This window comes from Oncorhynchus clarkii, chromosome 9 (assembly GCF_045791955.1).
Source record: "Oncorhynchus clarkii lewisi isolate Uvic-CL-2024 chromosome 9, UVic_Ocla_1.0, whole genome shotgun sequence".
Taxonomy (NCBI): domain Eukaryota; kingdom Metazoa; phylum Chordata; class Actinopteri; order Salmoniformes; family Salmonidae; genus Oncorhynchus; species Oncorhynchus clarkii.
The window spans coordinates 21,808,197-21,827,623 of record NC_092155.1 but is presented as its reverse complement, the minus strand read 5'-3'; the positions used below and the strand labels follow the sequence as shown (position 1 = coordinate 21,827,623).

Below are 19,427 nucleotides of genomic sequence, written 5' to 3'. Positions count from 1 at the left end.
TGTACATCACTCTTCTGTGTCATTGATCCTGCCGTGTGTAATGAAGTGGCCTATCTGTTAAATTGATCCCCCGTCCATGGACTAATGTGCGTCTAAGCTAAATTATAGAACCATTATCACAATGAGGTGGCCATTTTGTTTGCTCATCACCACACACACACGTTTGCATTGTTTGTATCTGCCTCTAAAAGGTACTGTGCTCTTTTCAGCCTCGTAATTCATATGCATGGTTAAATTAAAAAGAAAAGGATAGTATATAATGTAGATCAGCTAATACATTTTTTTGCAGTTTAATTGGAAAATACTCCTGGTAAATAAAATTGATATTTGAACAGCTGGGCAATATGTAATTTCCCCATCACCCTAATGTGTTTGCCAGCCATCAGCAATTTGTAAACATTAATAACAATAAATTGAGTTAGTTGGGTGCCTTGGAGGAACCACTGGGCATGATGTGTATTCAAATCATAGAGATCAGTTATTATTATGATGATATTTTCATGGCCATTTTGTATATCCGGGAATTATTTGACTGCTGTGTCTGGACTAGGCATGACTGCCACAAGTTTGGTCATCAACACCTGAATTTCCCCTCTTCTTTTCCAATTGCCATTCCACTCCAGGGGATGTCAAAATGCTAATTCCCCTCCTGTCTAGAGTTATTCATCTGAGTTTATTAATATTGTTGGCCCAAACACTGTGGCCTTTCTTTGCTTCCCACTCAAATAAAAAAAACAAGATGAATGCATTCGTTAGGTAAATCAACAGATTGATTTGGTTCTTCACAGACCATGTTCCCTAATGGAAATATGACTTTAGTGGTGATCAACATATTCTACCTCTATATGACCTCATAATGTACTTACTGCCCACTGGGCGAAAACTGGTTGAATTAACATTGTTTCCACTTAATTTCAACCACAAATTGTAATGTGATGACGTTGAATCATGGTGTAAAACTGATTGAAATTGAAAAAAGTCATCATCGTAAGGGAATTTAGTATTTTTCCCCCCAACTTTTCACCTAAATACAATGACATGGTGAAATGTTTTGTTGAATATACATTGAATTCACGTTAGTTGACAACTCAACCGAAAGTAAATCAAAAATAGATGTTGTACTGATGTCTGTGTCCAGTGGGTGAAGGTTGTTTCAGCGTCTGTGGATAACATTCATACTTTCTTTGAGAGTCTGCCACATGCGCTTGTACACCTCATAACTACTGTATGTTGACACAGAACTTTGCAGAAAATGAACGAGGGCAAAACATTGGAAATCCATATCTCAGGCCACCTGAATGCGATCACCACCAGTGAAGTCTATTTGCTCTAACATCTATCAAGTTTATTGCTGGAAATCCAGTTGTAGTTACATAATACACACACTGGGATTTTACCGCGACAACAGCACAGTAGAAAATCTCAATCAACATCCAGATGTGACTGGGCCGTGTACACCCTACCCGCTGTCCGACCCCTCCCCCCCCTTTAGGTTCCTCCGCTCGCTGGCGCGCTCTCTGCCCCTATACATGACCCTGGCCTGGATCTACTCGGTGGCCATGATCGTCAAGGGCATCGTTATGGAGAAGGAGGCACGTTTGAAGGAGACGGTGAGGATGATGGGGCTGAGGAGCTCTGCCTACTGGCTGAGCTGGGCCGTGTCCAGCGTGCTGCCGCTGGCTGTCAGTGCGTTCCTCCTCACCCTCATCCTCAAGGTGATTCAACACTGATTCCACTCTGATTCAGGGAGACCTTTGACCACTTCTTGAAGGTCTGTGGACAATGGGCACCAACTCATTCTCATTTCAAGGCTAAGATTACCAATGGCTGGACAAGAAGGAACTGATAAGGCATATTGCAATATTAGCATGAAGTAAACAATTAATAAACAATCATTAGAAGTGCTGTAATACCAAACAGCATAATTAGGCAGTGTTTCTTATCAATTTAGATGAGGCTGTTAGCTTGGCTACCACTGCTTGTAACAAACCAGTGGTTTATCAATACTACAGTATTCAGTGGGTTTGGGTTTGTTCAATGGACATTGTAATGAAGTGTAATCAAAGAGTTAAGTTGCTCTAGTGGACAGACCTCCAAGACTGGGAAAGGGTCTCCTTTTAATGCAGCTAAGCAGAGTGACGCCACTTTAGGGGTTATATTACAACTAACAATGGACTAACAATTAAAGGCTCACTCCTTTATTAGAAAAACAACAAAAATGGCAGAAAGTGGATTGCTGTTGGGATGGAGCTGGGGAACCACTTTCAAATCCATAGAGGGAGTTATGGATGCAAGTGACCGTCCATTAAGTCAACGTGATATTAAATCATATTTTGATACTACGGTATGTTAGAAGTACAACAGGTGATACATTAGTGGTCTTCATAAGACACTATCAACACCTGGCGAGTCACTCTGCCTACTGCTTATCGAATCCTCAACAATGAGTCATTTTAATCAAAAGCTTCATTTTTGTTCTGCTTTGTGCTCTCTTCACAAATAATAACTTAATCGCCACAATCAGTGATGGTCACTCAGTTTTTTTTTTTTGTAGACACAAGAAATGGTTAAGGCTCAAACATCCATTGGCAATCAATACTCACAAAGTGCTAACTAGGGTAGTTTCGTGGCTACCAATGGCCCTGTTCGAAATATATCCTTCCTTTATACTTTCTTGAAGTAAACACCGATCAAAAATGTTTCGATTGATGAAAGTAAAACCCTGATAATGTAGGATTATTTTTTACGTGAGATATTATTATTTTTTCTAAATCACAGTTCTGTAGCTCGAAAATATGGTGAATTAGTTGTTTGGAATTGTAATGGTAATTGATCATCTACCTACAATAGCCTTGCTTTCACCTATCACTCATCACTTACAGATCTCTGATTATCTCATGAAAATGAGGAAGGAAGCATTTCGAACAGGGCCACAGTGTTGTTTTCCCCCTCTTGTCCCTTTTATTATCCCTTCCTTTCCAACCCTCTCCCGGTGCAGTATGGGAAGGTGCTGCAGTACAGCGACCCCTCAGTGATCTTCGTCTTCCTGCTGGTCTTCTGCGTGGCCACCATTATGGAGTGTTTCTTCATCAGCGTCTTCTTCTCCAAGGCCAACCTGGCGGCGGCGTGCGGAGGCCTCATCTACTTCGTCCTCTACCTGCCGCACCTCCTCTGCTATGCCTGGAGGGACGTCATGGGGTTCCAGGTCAAAATCGCTGTGGTGAGTGGACCTATGGAACTACTGTACCTTCCACCACAGGTCCATAATGGACAGCAGAGACCCAGTGGGTGTTTATTATGGTCTGGATTTGGAACTGTATTGAAAACTCAGTAAGTGATTCTGTTATGGTATTGAAGAGAGATGAAGTTTGTACTTTGACCTAGAGAGTTGTGGGGTTCAGGCTTGGAAACAGACTGTCAATACCAGGCATAATCCCAGCTTTAATAGCAGACCTGATTCAATATATGAACTGATCATCAAACCTGTGGTGAGTTGTGTTGGAACAAAAGCCTGCACACCATGTGGTTCTCCAAGACCAATGTGAATCTAAACAAGTATGAGATGTGGGTTACTGAAATTAACACACTATCTCACTCACTCACACACACACACACACACACACACACACGCACACACACACACGCCTAGTACGGATGCTGGGATAATGTCCATACACTGTGCAATCCCCATGACCTGAACAATAGAATCTTTGCTCTGACACACAAGAATAATTTGAATTATAAACGAGTCACTTATGACATCCCTATGTGCCCTGTAACCATTATTCTCTCAACCTTTTAACTCTACCAGTGTATCGTCAGATCTATATGGCTACTTCAATAACCTTAACCTTAATAATAATGTTGTTGTATTTGTGGTTCCATTTGATCCAAATATGTATTGATATCTCTCACCTTTTCACATTAGGTTCATGTGTTTTGGAATGTATCCCATTGACCTTATCCCATAAACAAGATGCAATTTGCAATACTTCTGTCGGTTTTCTGTGATCTCTAAGTTGGAAACGTTGATTTCCTCTGACATCATGAACTTCTGGTTTTCTAATATCGAGTCGTGTTTTTCATTTCCTATACGGGTGCAGTTATTGAGCTTTTAAGGTTTACTTCAAATGGGGATATTACTTTTCCGACTCTCTGCCAGAAGTACAAGCACTCAGTCATTTAACTCAAGACTTTATGATACACATACTTGAGAAAGCGGATAAGTGCGACTGAATAAACCCATTGGGTAGTTTTTATGGGATTCTGTCCTTTGGAATAAAAAAGAAAATATAAACAGCATATACAATGGGGCAAAAAAGTATTTAGTCAGCCACCAATTGTGCAAGTTCTCCCACTTAAAAAGATGAGAGGCCTGTAATTTTCATCATAGGTACATTTCAACTATGACAGACAAAATGAGGGGGAAAAAATCCAGAAAATCACATTGTAGGATTTTTAATGAATTCATTTGCAAATTATGGAGGAAAATAAGTATTTGGTCACCTACAAACAAGCCAGATTTCTGGCTCTCACAGACCTGTAACTTCTTCTTTAAGAGGCTCCTCTGTCCTCCACTCGTTACCTGTATTAATGGCACCTGTTTGAACTTGTTATCAGTATAAAAGACACCTGTCCACAACCTCAAACAGTCACACTCCAAACGCCACTATGGCCAAGACCTAAAAGCTGTCAAAGGACACCAGAAACAAAATTGTAGACCTGCACCAGGCTGGGAAGACTGAATCTGCAATAGGTAAGCAGCTTGGTTTGAAGAAATCAACTGTGGGAGCAATTATTAGGAAATGGAAGACATACAAGACCACTGATAATCTTCCTCGATCTGGGGCTCCACGCAAGATCTCACCCCGTGGGGTCAAAATGATCACAAGAACGGTGAGCAAAAATCCCAGAACCACACGGGGGGACCTAGTGAATGACCTGCAGAGAGCTGGGACCAAAGTAACAAAGCCTACCATCAGTAACACACTACGCCGCCAGGGACTCAAATCCTGCAGTGCCAGACGTGTCCCCCTGCTTTGCAAATGAATTCATAAAAAATCCTACAATGTGATTTTCTGGATTTTCTTTTCTCATTTTGTCTGTCATAGTTGAAGTGTACCTATGATGAAAATGTACAGGCCTCTCATCTTTTTAAGTGGGAGAACTTGCACAATTGGTGGCTGACTAAATACTTTTTTGCCCCACTGTACATGCTCAACTTTGATTGTAGCGTTTCTGACTGACCTTTATGTTCTGTGTATTATCATTTGTCCTGGAGCCACCCGTTCTGCAGACACACACGCAGCAATTCTTAATCTTCATTGCAGTGAGGCCTAGACACATCTTTCGAGTAGAACCATGTTTCCTTGTTTATCAAAATTGAAATTTTAAGCCGCGGCCTGAAAATATATCTTACTTTGGCACCTGACAATGCTTTGTGTGTTTTCTACACTACATGACCAAAAGTACATGGACATCTGCTTGTCAAACATCCTCATTCCAAAATCATGGGCATTAATATGGAGTTGGTTCCCCCTTTGCTGTTATAACAGTCTCCACTCTTCTGGGAAGGCTTTCCACTAGATGTTGGAACATTTCTGCAGGGATTTGCTTCCATTCGGCCACAAGAGCGTTAGTGAGGTCGGGAACTGATGTTGGGCGATTAGGCCTGGCTCGCAGTCGCCGTTCCAATTCATCCCAAAGGCGTTCGATGGGGTTGAGGTCATGGCTCTGTGCACGCTTGTCAAGTTCTTCCACACCGGTCTCCACAAACCATTTCTGTACGGACCTCGCTTTGTGCATGGGGCATTGTCATGCTTAAACAGGAAAGAGCCTTCCCCAAACTGTTGCACAGAATCTTGGGGCAGGTAGCATTTTCCTGGCATCTGCCAAACCCAGATTAGTCTGTCAGACTGCCAGGTAGTGAAGTGGGATTCATCACTCCAGAGAACGCGTTTCAGCTGCTCCAGTGTCCAATGGCGGCGAGCTTTACACCACTCCAGCCAACGCTTGGCATTGCGCATGGTGATCTTAGGCTTGTGTGCGGCTGCTTGGCCATGGAAACCCGTTTCATGAAGCTCCCGATGAACAGTTCTTGTGCTTCCAGAAAACACAAAGTGTCACAGCAATTTGGTACTTGGTAGTGAGTGTTGAAACCGAGGACAGACTATTTTTATGAGCTATGTGCTTCAGCCCTTGGCAGTCCCGTTCTGCGAGCTTGTGGCCTACCACTTCGCGGCTGAGCCGTTGTTGCTCCTAGACGTTTCCCCATCACAATAACAGCACTTACAGTTGACTGGTGCAGTTCTAACAGGAAAGACATTTGACGAACTGACTTGTTGGAAAGGTGGCATCCTATGACAGTGCCACTTTGAAATTCACTGATCACTTCAGTAAGGCCATTCGACTGCCAATGTTTGTCTATGGAGATTGAATGGCTGTGTGCTCGATTTTTATACACCTGTCAGCAACATGTTTGGCTGAATTATGCGAGTCCACTAATTTGAAGGGGTGTCCACATACTTTTGTATATATAGTGTATATTTCAATGCTGGTATGCACTACTTCCTTTAAACCCAGCATTCAAACAAGTAATGCCAACACAATGGAACAAATTGATCTCATCTGAGAGTAGTTTGTGTGCTAAGTAGTCAGGGTTTTTATTGTGTTCTTGTGAGGAAAAGTTGCCAGTTCTCCTTATGGCATCTCCACTTTTCTGCCTAAGTGTGTTTCATATATATTGTATCATGAGGGGAGAAAGAACACTGCTTTACAGAACTATTTTATTCCGTGCACTCTTCCTCAGCCAAAGTGCTTTCGTGGAGTTGTGCCCTTGGCATTGAGATGTCCTTCCTCTGCTCCCCCTGCTTAGACAGAAGACTACTCCTTTCATTTGCATGAACAGTGTTCCTCTGACCACGTTGACTTACAGTCCATCCCTATAGTTTATTTATTAGAGTGTATGGATGTTTTTTCCCTTCCCAACATAGAGGAAGGTACATTGTTCCCAGGCGCGCACACACACGCACACACACACGCACGCACGCACACACACACACACACACACAACACCCGCTCAGTATTGTGCGTGCGTATTGTCTTTGATATCATATCCATACCACTACATTTGAATAATGAAAAATATTGTATATTTTAATGTGAGTGTTGTGACTCAAGGATTTTTCCTAAGCAAAGGTATTGTCTGTGTGTGTGATGTCACAGGGACAAGCAATAAGATAGCACAAATACAAAATCCAATTATCTCTCCAGCATCCAGTTTTTTTTCTTCTTCCTTTGATTCACCTTCTCCACAAACAAATGAAGGATCCTCCTCCTCTCAGATGTAAATGCGTTGTTTGTCATCTGTGAGAGCTCTCGAACAGAGCTAGTAGCTTTTTCCTTCTTTCCGCTGGCTGGGTGCTTGTTGTGGCCTCCGTATTGTTATGTTGACGTGTTTTCATAGCGGGTGGTCTGTTTGTGTTTGATTCTGCTGCGTCTGCCCTTCTCAAAGTCAGACTGGCCGCACCGTCGCTCTGTCAGCCTGTCACTCAAAGGTCATGGAGGGGTCAGTCACTGCCCTGCCGTCACCCAATGTCCGGTGGTTGGCTGCCCATTGTTTGGCAGGCGAACGTGTCCGACCTTGGGCTTAGGGGGACAGTTGAATTGATGCCAGGGGCTGTGCATGGAGAGACTGCGGATAGAGGTCAGATCAGACCTCGGGTGTCTGTGGTGCTGTAACTGCCCCTATTGTCAATGTCAGAATTTCATTCACTTGGAGACTTTGGCAGTTGACGATTTTAGACGGTTAAGATGCGACAGAAGAGGGCGAATATTGATGCTTTTTTTGTGCTGTTGTACATAATGTGTTGGTCTACAAGGCTTTATTAAAGAAAAATACCATTCAAAACTATCTGTTGGTATTTGTGACCAACCGCCTCGATTCAGTTTTTTTTTTTTTTTTACATTGGAGAAAAGTAGAGATATGTGACATACGCCAAGCTTCTTTAAACAGGTCACATTTGTTTCAGTAGTCCAAAATGGACTGTGACACTTTGTGTTTTGAAAGTTCTATATCTTGAAAACTTGATTGCTGACATGCTAAATATTATATCAACAGTGGACTAATGGAGCAAATACCAAAATACAGTTTTTGAGTGATATTTTGTTGGTGTCATCTGGCTGGGCTTAAATGCTTGGGGTAAATTAAGCATGCCCAAACAGCTGGCAGGCAACACGGAGAAGAGAGTGATCGGCTGTACCAGAGGATGTGTCATGGGCAAAGCATCATTTGCCATTTCCCTAGCTTTCCTACGGTATGAAAGATGTAACACGTTTTTGTTGGACACACATGACTTGCCATCCACATTTGTTTCTTTGACCAGCTGGAACTTCTTGGGCTGCACGAAACCAGTCCCCAAACGCCGCTCTCCTGTCTGCTGATGTTCTTTTCTTCTTTGTACTTAAAGGAAATGATTTATCAATCATTTACATTGATTAGCTAGACTAGTGTGCCCACATACCAGAAGGGAGAAAGCGGTAGAAAGCGTTTTGAAACATTTTAAAAGTTAGTGGAATATGCCCAATTAGAACATAGAATGGTGTTGTCTGTTGCAAAAAAAAATATATACATTTTGCCCGATTAAACACGACGACAATTTCCCAAAGCTAGATCACGTACTGATCATAGACAAAGGCTAGAATGAAAATCAGCAAACACAATATAATTCAATGGCAGTGTTACATATCCTGTACAAGTTCATTGTTTTGCCTTGAACTTCCTGACGTGCTCTGCCACACTAATGTCGAAGATGATATTGATGATCTGACGTCCATTCTGAAATAACCAAACACATCTTAACTGCATCCATTTCCAGAGTTTGCTGTCGTGCGTGGCCTTCGGGTATGGCTGTGAGAACTTTGCCAAGTATGAGGAGCAGGGCATCGGTATTCAGTGGAGTAACATCGCCCAAAATCCTGAAGACGGAGACCAGTATAGCTTCATCGTGTCCATCATCATGATGCTAGTCGACTCCCTCATCTACTGGCTGCTCACGTGGTACATCGAGAACGTCTTCCCAGGTAACTCATTCATGAGAACGCCATCAGTAATGCACTCATCCGGAGTGAAGTGTCCCCTAGGTACAGATCTAGAATCCCCTCCCATAATCCTAACCCTTAGTGGAGAGAAAGCTAAACTGACCCAAGATCGGTGTCTAGGGGCAACTTCTCCCTAGTGTACACCGTAATGCTCACTGTACGGTATCCATATTAGGATTCTCCAACTCCAAGTGAATCTGACACAACGTCCTTAAAGGTGTGACTGTCTTAATATGGACAGTGAGCATTATGGTGAAGCTGCCCCAATCTGTGACCCTGGGTCAGTTTAGCGTTCTCCTGAATTGTCCAAGTATGGACTGTGAGAGCTGTAGATAATGACATCTTTTAGTGGATAAAGTGTCGTTGATTAGTAACGTACAGTACCAGCCAAATGTTTGGACACACCAACTCATTCAAGGCTTTTGCTTTATTTTTACTATTTTGTACATTGTAGAACAATAGTGAAGAACTAACACATATGTAATAACCAAAATAGCGTTAAACAAATCAAAACATATGTTATATTTTCTTTGCCTTGATGACAGCTTTGCCCACTCTTGGCATTCTCTCAACCAGCTTCATGAGGTAAGGGTAAGGGTGACAAGGTAAGGGTGGTATACAGAAGATAGCCCTATTTGGTAAAAGACCAAGTCTATATTATGGCAAGAACAGCTCAAATAAGCAAAGAGAACCAACAGTCCATGATTACTTTAAGATATAAAGGTCAATCAATCCGGAAAATGTCAATAATTTGAAAAGACCTTCAGGTGCAGTCACAAAAGCCATCAAGTGCTATGATGAAACAAGCTCCTATGAGGACCGCCACTGGAAAGGAAGACCCAGAGTTACCTCTGCTGGATAAGTTCATTAGAGTTAACTGCACCTCAGATTGCAGCCCAAATAAATGCTTCATAGAGTTCAAGTAACAGACGCATCTCAACATCAACTGTTCAGAGGAGACTGCGTGAATCAGGCCTTCATGGTCAAATTGCTGCAAAGAAACCACTACTAAAGGACACCAGTAAGAAGAACAGACTTGCTTGGGCCAAGAAACACGAGCAATGAACATTAGACCAATGGAAATCTGTCCTTTGGTCTGATGAGTCCAAATTAGAGATGTTTGGTTACATCCTCTGTGTCTTTGTGTGACGCAGAGTAGGTGAATGGATGATCTCTACATGTGTGGTTCCCACCGTGAAGCATGGAGGAGGAGGTGCGATGGTGTGGTGGTGCTTTGCTGTTGACACTGTTGGTAATTTATTTAGAATTCAGGGCACACTTAACCAGCATGGCTACCACTACTCCATCCCATCTGGTTTGCACTTAGTGGGACTATAATTTGTTTTTAACTGGACAATGACGCAACACACCTCCAGGCTGACTAAGGGCTATTTGACCAAGAGGAAGAGTGATGGAGTGGCCTCCACAATCCCCCGACCTCAACCCAATTGAGATGGTTTGGGATAAGTTGGATCGCAGAGTGAAGGAAAAGCAGCCAACAAGTGATCAGCATATGTGGGAACTTCTCAAGACTGTTGGAAAAGCATTCAAGGTGAAGCTGGTTGAATGAATGAGAGTGCAAATCTATCATCAAGGCAAAGGGTGGCTACTTTGAAGAATCTCAAATATAAAATATATTTTGGTTTGTTTTACACTTTTTTGGTCACTACATGATTCCATGTGCTATTTCTTTGTTTTGACATCTTCACTGTTATTCTACAATGTAAACAATTATCAAAACCCTTTATTGGGTAGGTGTGTCCAAACTTTTGACTGGTAATATATATATATATATTATCCCACCAATATGAACATAATGTACATAAAGGGAACAGTTTTGACCATTCCCACCGGGCAAGAATTGGTTGAATCAATGTTTCCACTTCATTTCAACGAAATACTTCAATGTAATGACATTGAATCAACATGGAAAACTGATTGGCTTTGAAAAAGTCATCAACGTTAGGGAATTGACATGTCCAATGACATGGTGACATGTTTCTTTGATTTTACGTAGAATTTATATTAGTTGTCAAGTCAACCAAATGTAAATCAAACATAGACGTTGAACTGACGTCTGTGCCCACTGGATTGTGATGAATATAGTACTCTGATCTTGGGGGGAAAGTGTGTAAAGTATGATAAACTACACTGAACAAAAATAAAAATGCAAAATGTAAAGTGTTGGTTCCATGTTTAATGAGCTGAAGAAAAACAAATCCAACATTTTCCATACGCACAAAAACTTTACAAAAATGATGGCACATATTTGATTATATCCATGTTAATTAGCATTTCTCTTTTGCCAAGTTAATCCATCCACCTGACAGGTGTGGCATATCAAGAAGATGATTAAACAGGATGATCATTACACAGGTGCACCTTGTGCTGGGGACAATAAAAAACCACTTTAAAATGTGCAGTTTTGTCACACAACACAATGCCACAATTGCCAGATCTGTCCACCAGAGCTGTTTCCAGATAATTTTATGTTAATTTCTCTACTATAAGCTGCCTCCATTGTTCTTTTAAAAAATCTGTCAGCATGTCCAATCAGCCTCACAACCGCAAACCATGTGTAACCACCGTAGCCCAGTCCCTTCTGAGGAGTATTTCTGTCTGTAATAAAGCCCTTTTGTCTGGAAAAACTCATTCTGATTGGCTGGACATGGCTCCCTAGTGGGTGCACCCCTGCCCTGTCATGTAAAATTCATAGATTAGGGCCTACAAAATGTACTTCAATTGACTGATTTCCTTACATAGCTTTGTAAAATCTTTGAAAATGTTGCGTTTATATTTTTGCTCAGTATATTTTGTAGACAAAATGTCCAGGTACCTGCCAAAATAATGGAAACACTTTAGTAAATAGGGGATACAAAGTATATTGAAAGCAGGTGCCACCACACAGGTGTGGTTCCTGAATTAATTCAACAATTAACATCTCATCATGTATAAAAATGCTGGGTAGGCCATTATTTTGGCTACCGTGGCAATGCCCCCATATAATGACAATAACCCCCATCCACAGGGCACGTGTGGTCACTGAATGGTTAAGAGCATGAAACCGATGTAAACCATATGCCATGGCTGTTTCAGTCACTAGATCTCAACCCAATTGAACACTTACGGGAGGTTCTGGAGCAGCGCCCGAGACAGCGTTTTCCACCACCCCCAACAAAAAACCAAATGATGGAAATTCTTGTAGGAATGCTGTCGCATCCCTTCAATAGCGTTCCAGACACTTGTAGAATTGATGTGGTGGTCCAACGCCCTATTAAGAGAGTTGGTGTTTCCTTTATTTTGGCAGTTATACTGTAATTATGAAATCCACAGAGTACACAGAACTGATACGCTCCTCTCTTGCCAAAACAACTTTGGTCAATAATCAGAAAATATATATAATATCCCAGCAGATTGCCATAATGTATTCATCTCATCTTCTCTAATTAAAAAAAGAGGGGGATTTGTGCCAGTCTTGCTGGATGGAAATATGCACTGCAAAGCGCCATCCCTCAAGCCAAGCTGTTATTAAAATGTGAATGATGTTTCTCCATGCTTGATCACAGGCCAGTATGGAATAGCAAAGCCGTGGTACTTCCCATTCACCGCCTCCTATTGGTGTGGGACTTCACCGGCGCCCAATGATGACCCCAGTCAGTTCAAGGACCCCATTGAATACACCGGTATAGTAGTCAGTTTTTCACTCACACACCTTTGCACAAACACACACTCAATCCCATAGTGGATCTATTCAATCAGGCATTACGCAAACTGTATTCATTTGTCTGGTTTAACACAGGTCATTACAATCACAGACTGTTTGCAATCTAAATAAGTCTTGTTAATTAGAACTAGACTCCTGATTGTTACCACCTTGGTTGTGTGTTGGATAATAATGGAGAAAGAGAATGGTTGGGGAAAAACAAGGCTGAGCTTGGAAAGTCAAAGCCTCATTAGTAAATGTTAAAGGCCCAGTGCATTCAAAAACATGATTTTTCCTGTGTTAAGTGAGCATGGAAGGTGCTAAGTGAGCCTCACACCTGCTCCTGGGAACAGCAGAAAGGGGGTAGCCAACAGGAAATGTGACACAGAGTGTCACTAATGAAGTTAAAACTGATTGTGTTATTCTGAGGGGGGAGAGCAGAGAATTGTTTTTATTTGTGTCACACAACACCCGTAACATGAAAATGTATATAAATGACCTTTTGTTATAATAGCAGACACCTTTTTTTTATGTAATTAAGGGTATATAATTATTGAGCTTTGGGTAGATTGTGTGGAATTCTATTTATTATGTAGCTTTTCTGAGGACATGGATCAAAAGTCTAATTTCATCTTATCAATGTAATAGTAAAATAATATTATACAACAGATGGGTCTAATCCTGAATGCTGATTGGTTATAACCCCATTCCAGCCGGTGTCTATTCCACAAATTACCACCGGCTAAATCTATGACATTAAAATGCCTATTTGCTCTGTTTCATCTGACTGCACAATCCACTGTCTCATCAGCCCAGACAGGCAATTTATAAACTTGATCACTATAAAAAGCATAGAGACAAAATCTCACATTTTGTTTCGACTAACATTTTAGTTTTCAACAGCGGAGATTTGTATAAACCTTGCTGTCTGTCTCTCCAACATTTGCAACACTGTTTCAATATTGAAATTTGATCTCCAGCTGTCCCATAGTAATGAAGGTGTTGGAAGTCAGGACGAGACAGACACGCAAGCAACTTTTCCCAGCCAGTCAAAATCACGAATCAGCTGGCATCATTTTTATGGCTCTATACAAAGAAATGCCTATAGAAAACAAGTCGAAAGGAAATGCAGCTAGTTTGCTGTCTTTCCAGCTTCAGTTTGATGTGATTGTGTTACTGTAGCTGTGTTGTTGGCCAGCTCCTCTGAACAACAGTGTCCTGACGAATGAGCACATTTTCTATACCAGGTGAAATCGTGCCTCATTACCTTATTGTTATGGATGTATCCAAATAAATGTCATTAGGAAACAGGCTCAAAAAAATTCAGCTACTTTGCTGTTATTCTGTCTGCACTGTTTGACATGACTGTAAATTAGCCGTTGTTGGCTAGCTAGCGAGCAAGGGATAAGAACGTTGCCAGCCAGTATGGCAATGGAACACTTAGGACGAATGGCTGGGTCGTGTCCATAGATACAGAACAAAGACTTAATGAATGGGCCGAACCGATAGGACGAACAACCAGCCAGCTTGGGTAGCAACCTTAGATTTGTGTCAGGACTATTTCTCATGGAAGGATGAAATAGTATGAATAAATTAATACAAATATAGTTCATGAAAATATATCAATCATTATTTGAATATGTTGGTAACCTGTTGTATAAAAGTGATAATGCCCCCGAAGCCGGTGTTTGTCTCGGGCCTAACAATGCCCGTGCCAATTGTATCGGCTTCTTGGACATTATCACTTAAACAATATATGCCAGACACTTCTATCCTAAGCGACTATATTCTATCCTAAGTGCATGTATTTTACTTATGGGTGGCCTCAAAAGTTGAACCCACAATCCTGGCGTTGCAAGTGCCATGCTCTACCTACTGAGCTGTACAGGCACATGTGTTTGTTATTTACCATTTATATATGCATTAATGACCTATTGTCTTCTTTTTTTTTTAAAGGTTATTTGGAAAAGCCACCACTCAATATGAAGGCAGGGGTCTCAATCAGGAACCTTGTAAAGATCTATAAAACTGGGAAAAAGCTTGCTGTGGATGGACTAACTGTGGACTTCTTCGAGAATCACATCACCTCTTTCCTTGGTCACAATGGGGCAGGAAAAACAACCACCATGTAAGTAACTCAATAATACAAATGGACTGAATGTATGTAGTGCTCTTCTAGGTTTTTAAAGCTTAAAGGGAAAATTGCCTCAAAAACTGAATAAAATACCTAAAGAGAGTTTTGGAGTGGATTTCCCCTTCTTAGAGCTTTACATCATTGTATGGATGCAACACACCTCATCCACTGCCAATGTGTAACACCCACCTGGGTGATGCCACAGCAGCTATTTTGCCCCAGAAAGCTCAACACACAGCTATCACAGTGGCGAGGTGAGGAAAGGACTCACAAACTGGCAGTTCTCCATGGTAGCACATTACATAGTACTTCAAATGTATTGTGCAACAAAAATAAATGCAATGATTTGCACATTTGTTTCATCTAGTTCATTTAACTCTGATTTCTTCTTGAAATAATGAAGTACACATCAAATAAAATCTTGCTCTTACTTTGTGATGAGTTTGAAAGATGACTAAACTGCGAGTGGAAAGTGAGTGGGAATTATACTTGACGGGTTACATTGTTTTCACAAGCTGTTTACAGTTAATTCACTTTTTCAAGATGCTACTTCACTGCAGCTGTAATGAGATTACTCTATCATGTTTATCCTCACAATTAAATATGTGCATTTTGTTGATTGATTAGCCAACCACGATACATTTTGTTAATTGGTTAGCCAACCACGATACATTTTGTTGATTGGTTAGCCAACCACAATACATTTTGTTGATTGGTTAGCCAACCACGATACATTTTGTTGATTGGTTAGCCAACCACGATACATTTTGTTGATTGGTTAGCCAACCACGATACATTTTGTTGATTGGTTAGCCAACCACGATACATTTTGTTGATTGGTTAGCCAACCACGATACATTTTGTTGATTGGTTAGCCAACCACGATACATTTTGTTGATTGGTTAGCCAACCACTATACATTTTGTTGATTGATTAGCCAACCACGATACATTTTGTTGATTGATTAGCCAACCACGATACATTTTGTTGATTGATTAGCCAACCACGATACATTTTGTTGATTGATTAGCCAACCACGATACATTTTGTTGATTGATTAGCCAACCACTATACATTTTGTTGATTGATTAGCCAACCACGATACATTTTGTTGATTGATTAGCCAACCACGATACATTTTGTTGATTGATTAGCCAACCACGATACATTTTGTTGATTGATTAGCCAACCACGATACATTTTGTTGATTGGTTAGCCAACCACGATACATTTTGTTGATTGGTTAGCCAACCACGATACATTTTGTTGATTGGTTAGCCAACCACGATACATTTTGTTGATTGATTAGCCAACCACGATACATTTTGTTGATTGGTTAGCCAACCACGATACATTTTGTTGATTGATTAGCCAACCACGATACATTTTGTTGACGTCTATTTCCGCCACCACTTTCATATTCACTTTTCCTGTTTTGACTGGACTTCCAGATTATATAATCAAATTCCAGAAAATGTGGTTATTTAAGATATACAAAAGTGTATATAAAATTATATTCGTAATTGTGGATTCATTTACTTCTGCACAATGTGTTTTATGAAGGTTTTCGATTCTGTTTCTATAGCTACGGAAGTGAAAATGACGTCACACTTTCCCAGCACATTTCCTTGTTCTCCTTTTGTCTTGTAGGTCGATCCTGACAGGACTCTTCGCTCCGACGTCGGGGACCGCTCTAATAAACGGTTATGATATCCGCACAGACATGGACACCATTAGAAAGCATCTGGGAATGTGCCCTCAGCACAATGTCTTATTCAATGAGTAAGTGGCATTCAACAAGTGGATCGATATCGCTCAATCACCTCTTCAATAACCTCTCAATATCCCAGCAGGCAAAACTTGTTGCAATCACTATGTCATGCGAAGATTGTGCACTGGTTGTATAAGGACGTTTTGCAAAGGTCTGACCAGATAACAGCCGAAATATGACCGACCCCCATGATCTCTAAATTTTTTATATAAAAAGACGTCTCGGTTTCTTGGTGTAATAGAGACCAGCTGGTTGTAATCTGGTTTTATGGCCTCTTCTCAACAGGAAAAAACATGTTTACAATTAGACAATTTTCATGAAAATGTTATGTCACAGTTAATGTTGGACGTATTCCAAATGAAACATCTACAGTAACTTGCATCTCAAATCATTGCGATATTCTCACCCATCCTCGTGCTACTTCAAACAAAGCTTTTTTTCATTCCATACACTCTTCCCTCTAATAGTGTCATTATCAACCCCAATGCAGACTCACAGGCTGACATTGTTCGCTATGCCCTTTAATAATCTGGTTCTCTTCCATTTTCCCCTTTGCTGAGTGATCACCTGCGACCTCCGACGCCTCATGTCTCTTACATCATGATTATGACGGAGTACCGGGCAAATTATGGCCATTAATATTTATCCCAACAGAACTGAAGTGTCTATAATTAAACCGGGGCTCTCAATATTCATGTGTACGGGAAGTAGGCTAGGCGCTAAAACGTACGCACAGATATGCCCGTCGGCTTGGCAGTCAAGATGATTCCGCAAAAGTTTGTGACATGTGAATGGAGTCGGCTGGCTGGAGTGGAAACAGTGGTGTCAGAGTTGTGTGGATTGTGTTAATATGACAGGTTGAGAGTTGATGAGGAGGGTGCTCATGGGCGCTAATAAGTCATCTTTGAGTCATGAAGGACCATATGATCTTGTTATGGCAGTTAAAATTCATTTGAAGTTTAGTTCAAGAGTGACTATCCCGTGTAACTTTAAGTACAATGAAATAATATATATTTCAAATGATACTTAATCAAACATTTTATTATTATTATTATTGTCACTTGTCTGGAAATGCAGAAAATATATTGGATCCACTTTTTGTACATTTTGATAAATCAAATCCCTTTTTCTGCTTCTTAGCCTCACAGTGGAGGAACACATCTACTTCTACTCCAGATTAAAGGGACGAAGCCGAGAAGAAGTGAAAACGGAGATTGACCAAATGATCGAGGATGTCGGGCTGCCACACAAACGCAAGGAATTTGCCAAGAACCTGTCAGGTGTGTGTGTGTGTCCAGGGAATGCAATCATGCACAAATGTAACTTTATATAACATTTTCATTAGGTAACTCTGTCCCCGAGCCACCACTTGTCAAACTGTGTGTGCACGCATGCGTGTGGAAATGCAGGTGTATAATCCATTGTCTGGGGGGCAAACAATATGCTTGATAAATTGGCTCCAGTCATGGGTTGCATGTGAACAAAATCACTGAAATATGACATTCAAGGTTAATCTAGTCTGACATTTCCACAACATTAGCACAACACAAGACACATTCACAACAGCTCCCAGAGTGTCAGCCTGTGCTGTTCTGTGTCAGGTTTCCATCCAACCTTTTTAATGTGAGGAAAGTTCATGTCAAATAAAAATTTGACGACAGACCTAATGGCCTGATGGGAATGCAATCATTGTACTTTCATCATCCCGATACACAATCGGGTTTCTTCACCATTTGTGTATCTGCTTGTTAACAAATCAAAATTGTATATGCAACGCGTGTAGATTTGACCGTGAAATGCTTGCTTACAAGCCCTTCCCAGCGATGCAGAGTTAAAAAAAAATAGAAAATACTCAGGAATGGAGCTGCATACAGGAAGCACCAGTACCATATCAATGTGCAGGGGTATGAGGTATTTGAGGTAGACATATACATCAAGGCAGGTTAAAGTGACTATGCGTCAGGAAAGGTGCATAGTCACGTGTGGCTCAGTTGGTTGAGGCGGGACCAGTACGAAGACGTGGGCACTCTCTACTCTAAGTCGCTCTTCATAAGAGTGATGACTCAAATGTAAGAGGTAGATATGTACATGAAGGCAGGGTAAAGTGACTAGGCATCAGGATAATTAATATAAGGTAATTGAGGTAGATATGTACATGAAGGCAGGGTAAAGTGACTAGGCATCAGGATAATTAATATAAGGTAATTGAGGTAGATATGTACATGAAGGCAGGGTAAAGTGACTAGGCATCAGGATAATTAATATAAGGTAATTGAGGTAGATATGTACATGAAGGCAGGGTAAAGTGACTAGGCATCAGGATAATTAATATAAGGTAATTGAGGTAGATATGTACATGAAGGCAGGGTAAAGTGACTAGGCATCAGGATAGATAATAATATGAGTAAAATAGAGCACAGAGTAGCAGCAGGCAGCATAGGATTTGTGTATGTGATGTGCAATCTGCTTGGAAGGTGTAATATTCACACTGGCAATAACACTGTCGATCAATAGTATAATTGTTTCATGTGCTTGTACTATCTGTAACAAAATGTCAAACTGACCATTTGCTACAGTACATACCTTGCCATTCTATGACAGTGTTTTCCTATCCTTATTGAGAAAGACACCTGCTGGTTTTGATTTCAACCAAAAATGTAACCTTTATGAAAGGAAAAAGCTGACAAACTGTATGTGATATCAGGACCAAACCTCAAAGA

The 19,427-nt window shown here is 40.9% G+C and overlaps 1 protein-coding gene across 1 annotated transcript in view; it reads left to right on the top strand.

The window, feature by feature from the left end:
- Positions 1-19,427, top strand: part of LOC139416093 (phospholipid-transporting ATPase ABCA1-like) — a 240,692-nt gene that overhangs the window by 72,015 nt on the left and 149,250 nt on the right. Inside the window, exons 16-21 of the mRNA XM_071164364.1 lie at positions 2,999-3,220; positions 8,877-9,081; positions 12,666-12,782; positions 14,759-14,930; positions 16,587-16,718; positions 17,848-17,987. Coding sequence (XP_071020465.1) covers positions 2,999-3,220; positions 8,877-9,081; positions 12,666-12,782; positions 14,759-14,930; positions 16,587-16,718; positions 17,848-17,987 — 988 coding nt within the window. The remainder of the gene's footprint in view (positions 1-2,998; positions 3,221-8,876; positions 9,082-12,665; positions 12,783-14,758; positions 14,931-16,586; positions 16,719-17,847; positions 17,988-19,427) is intronic.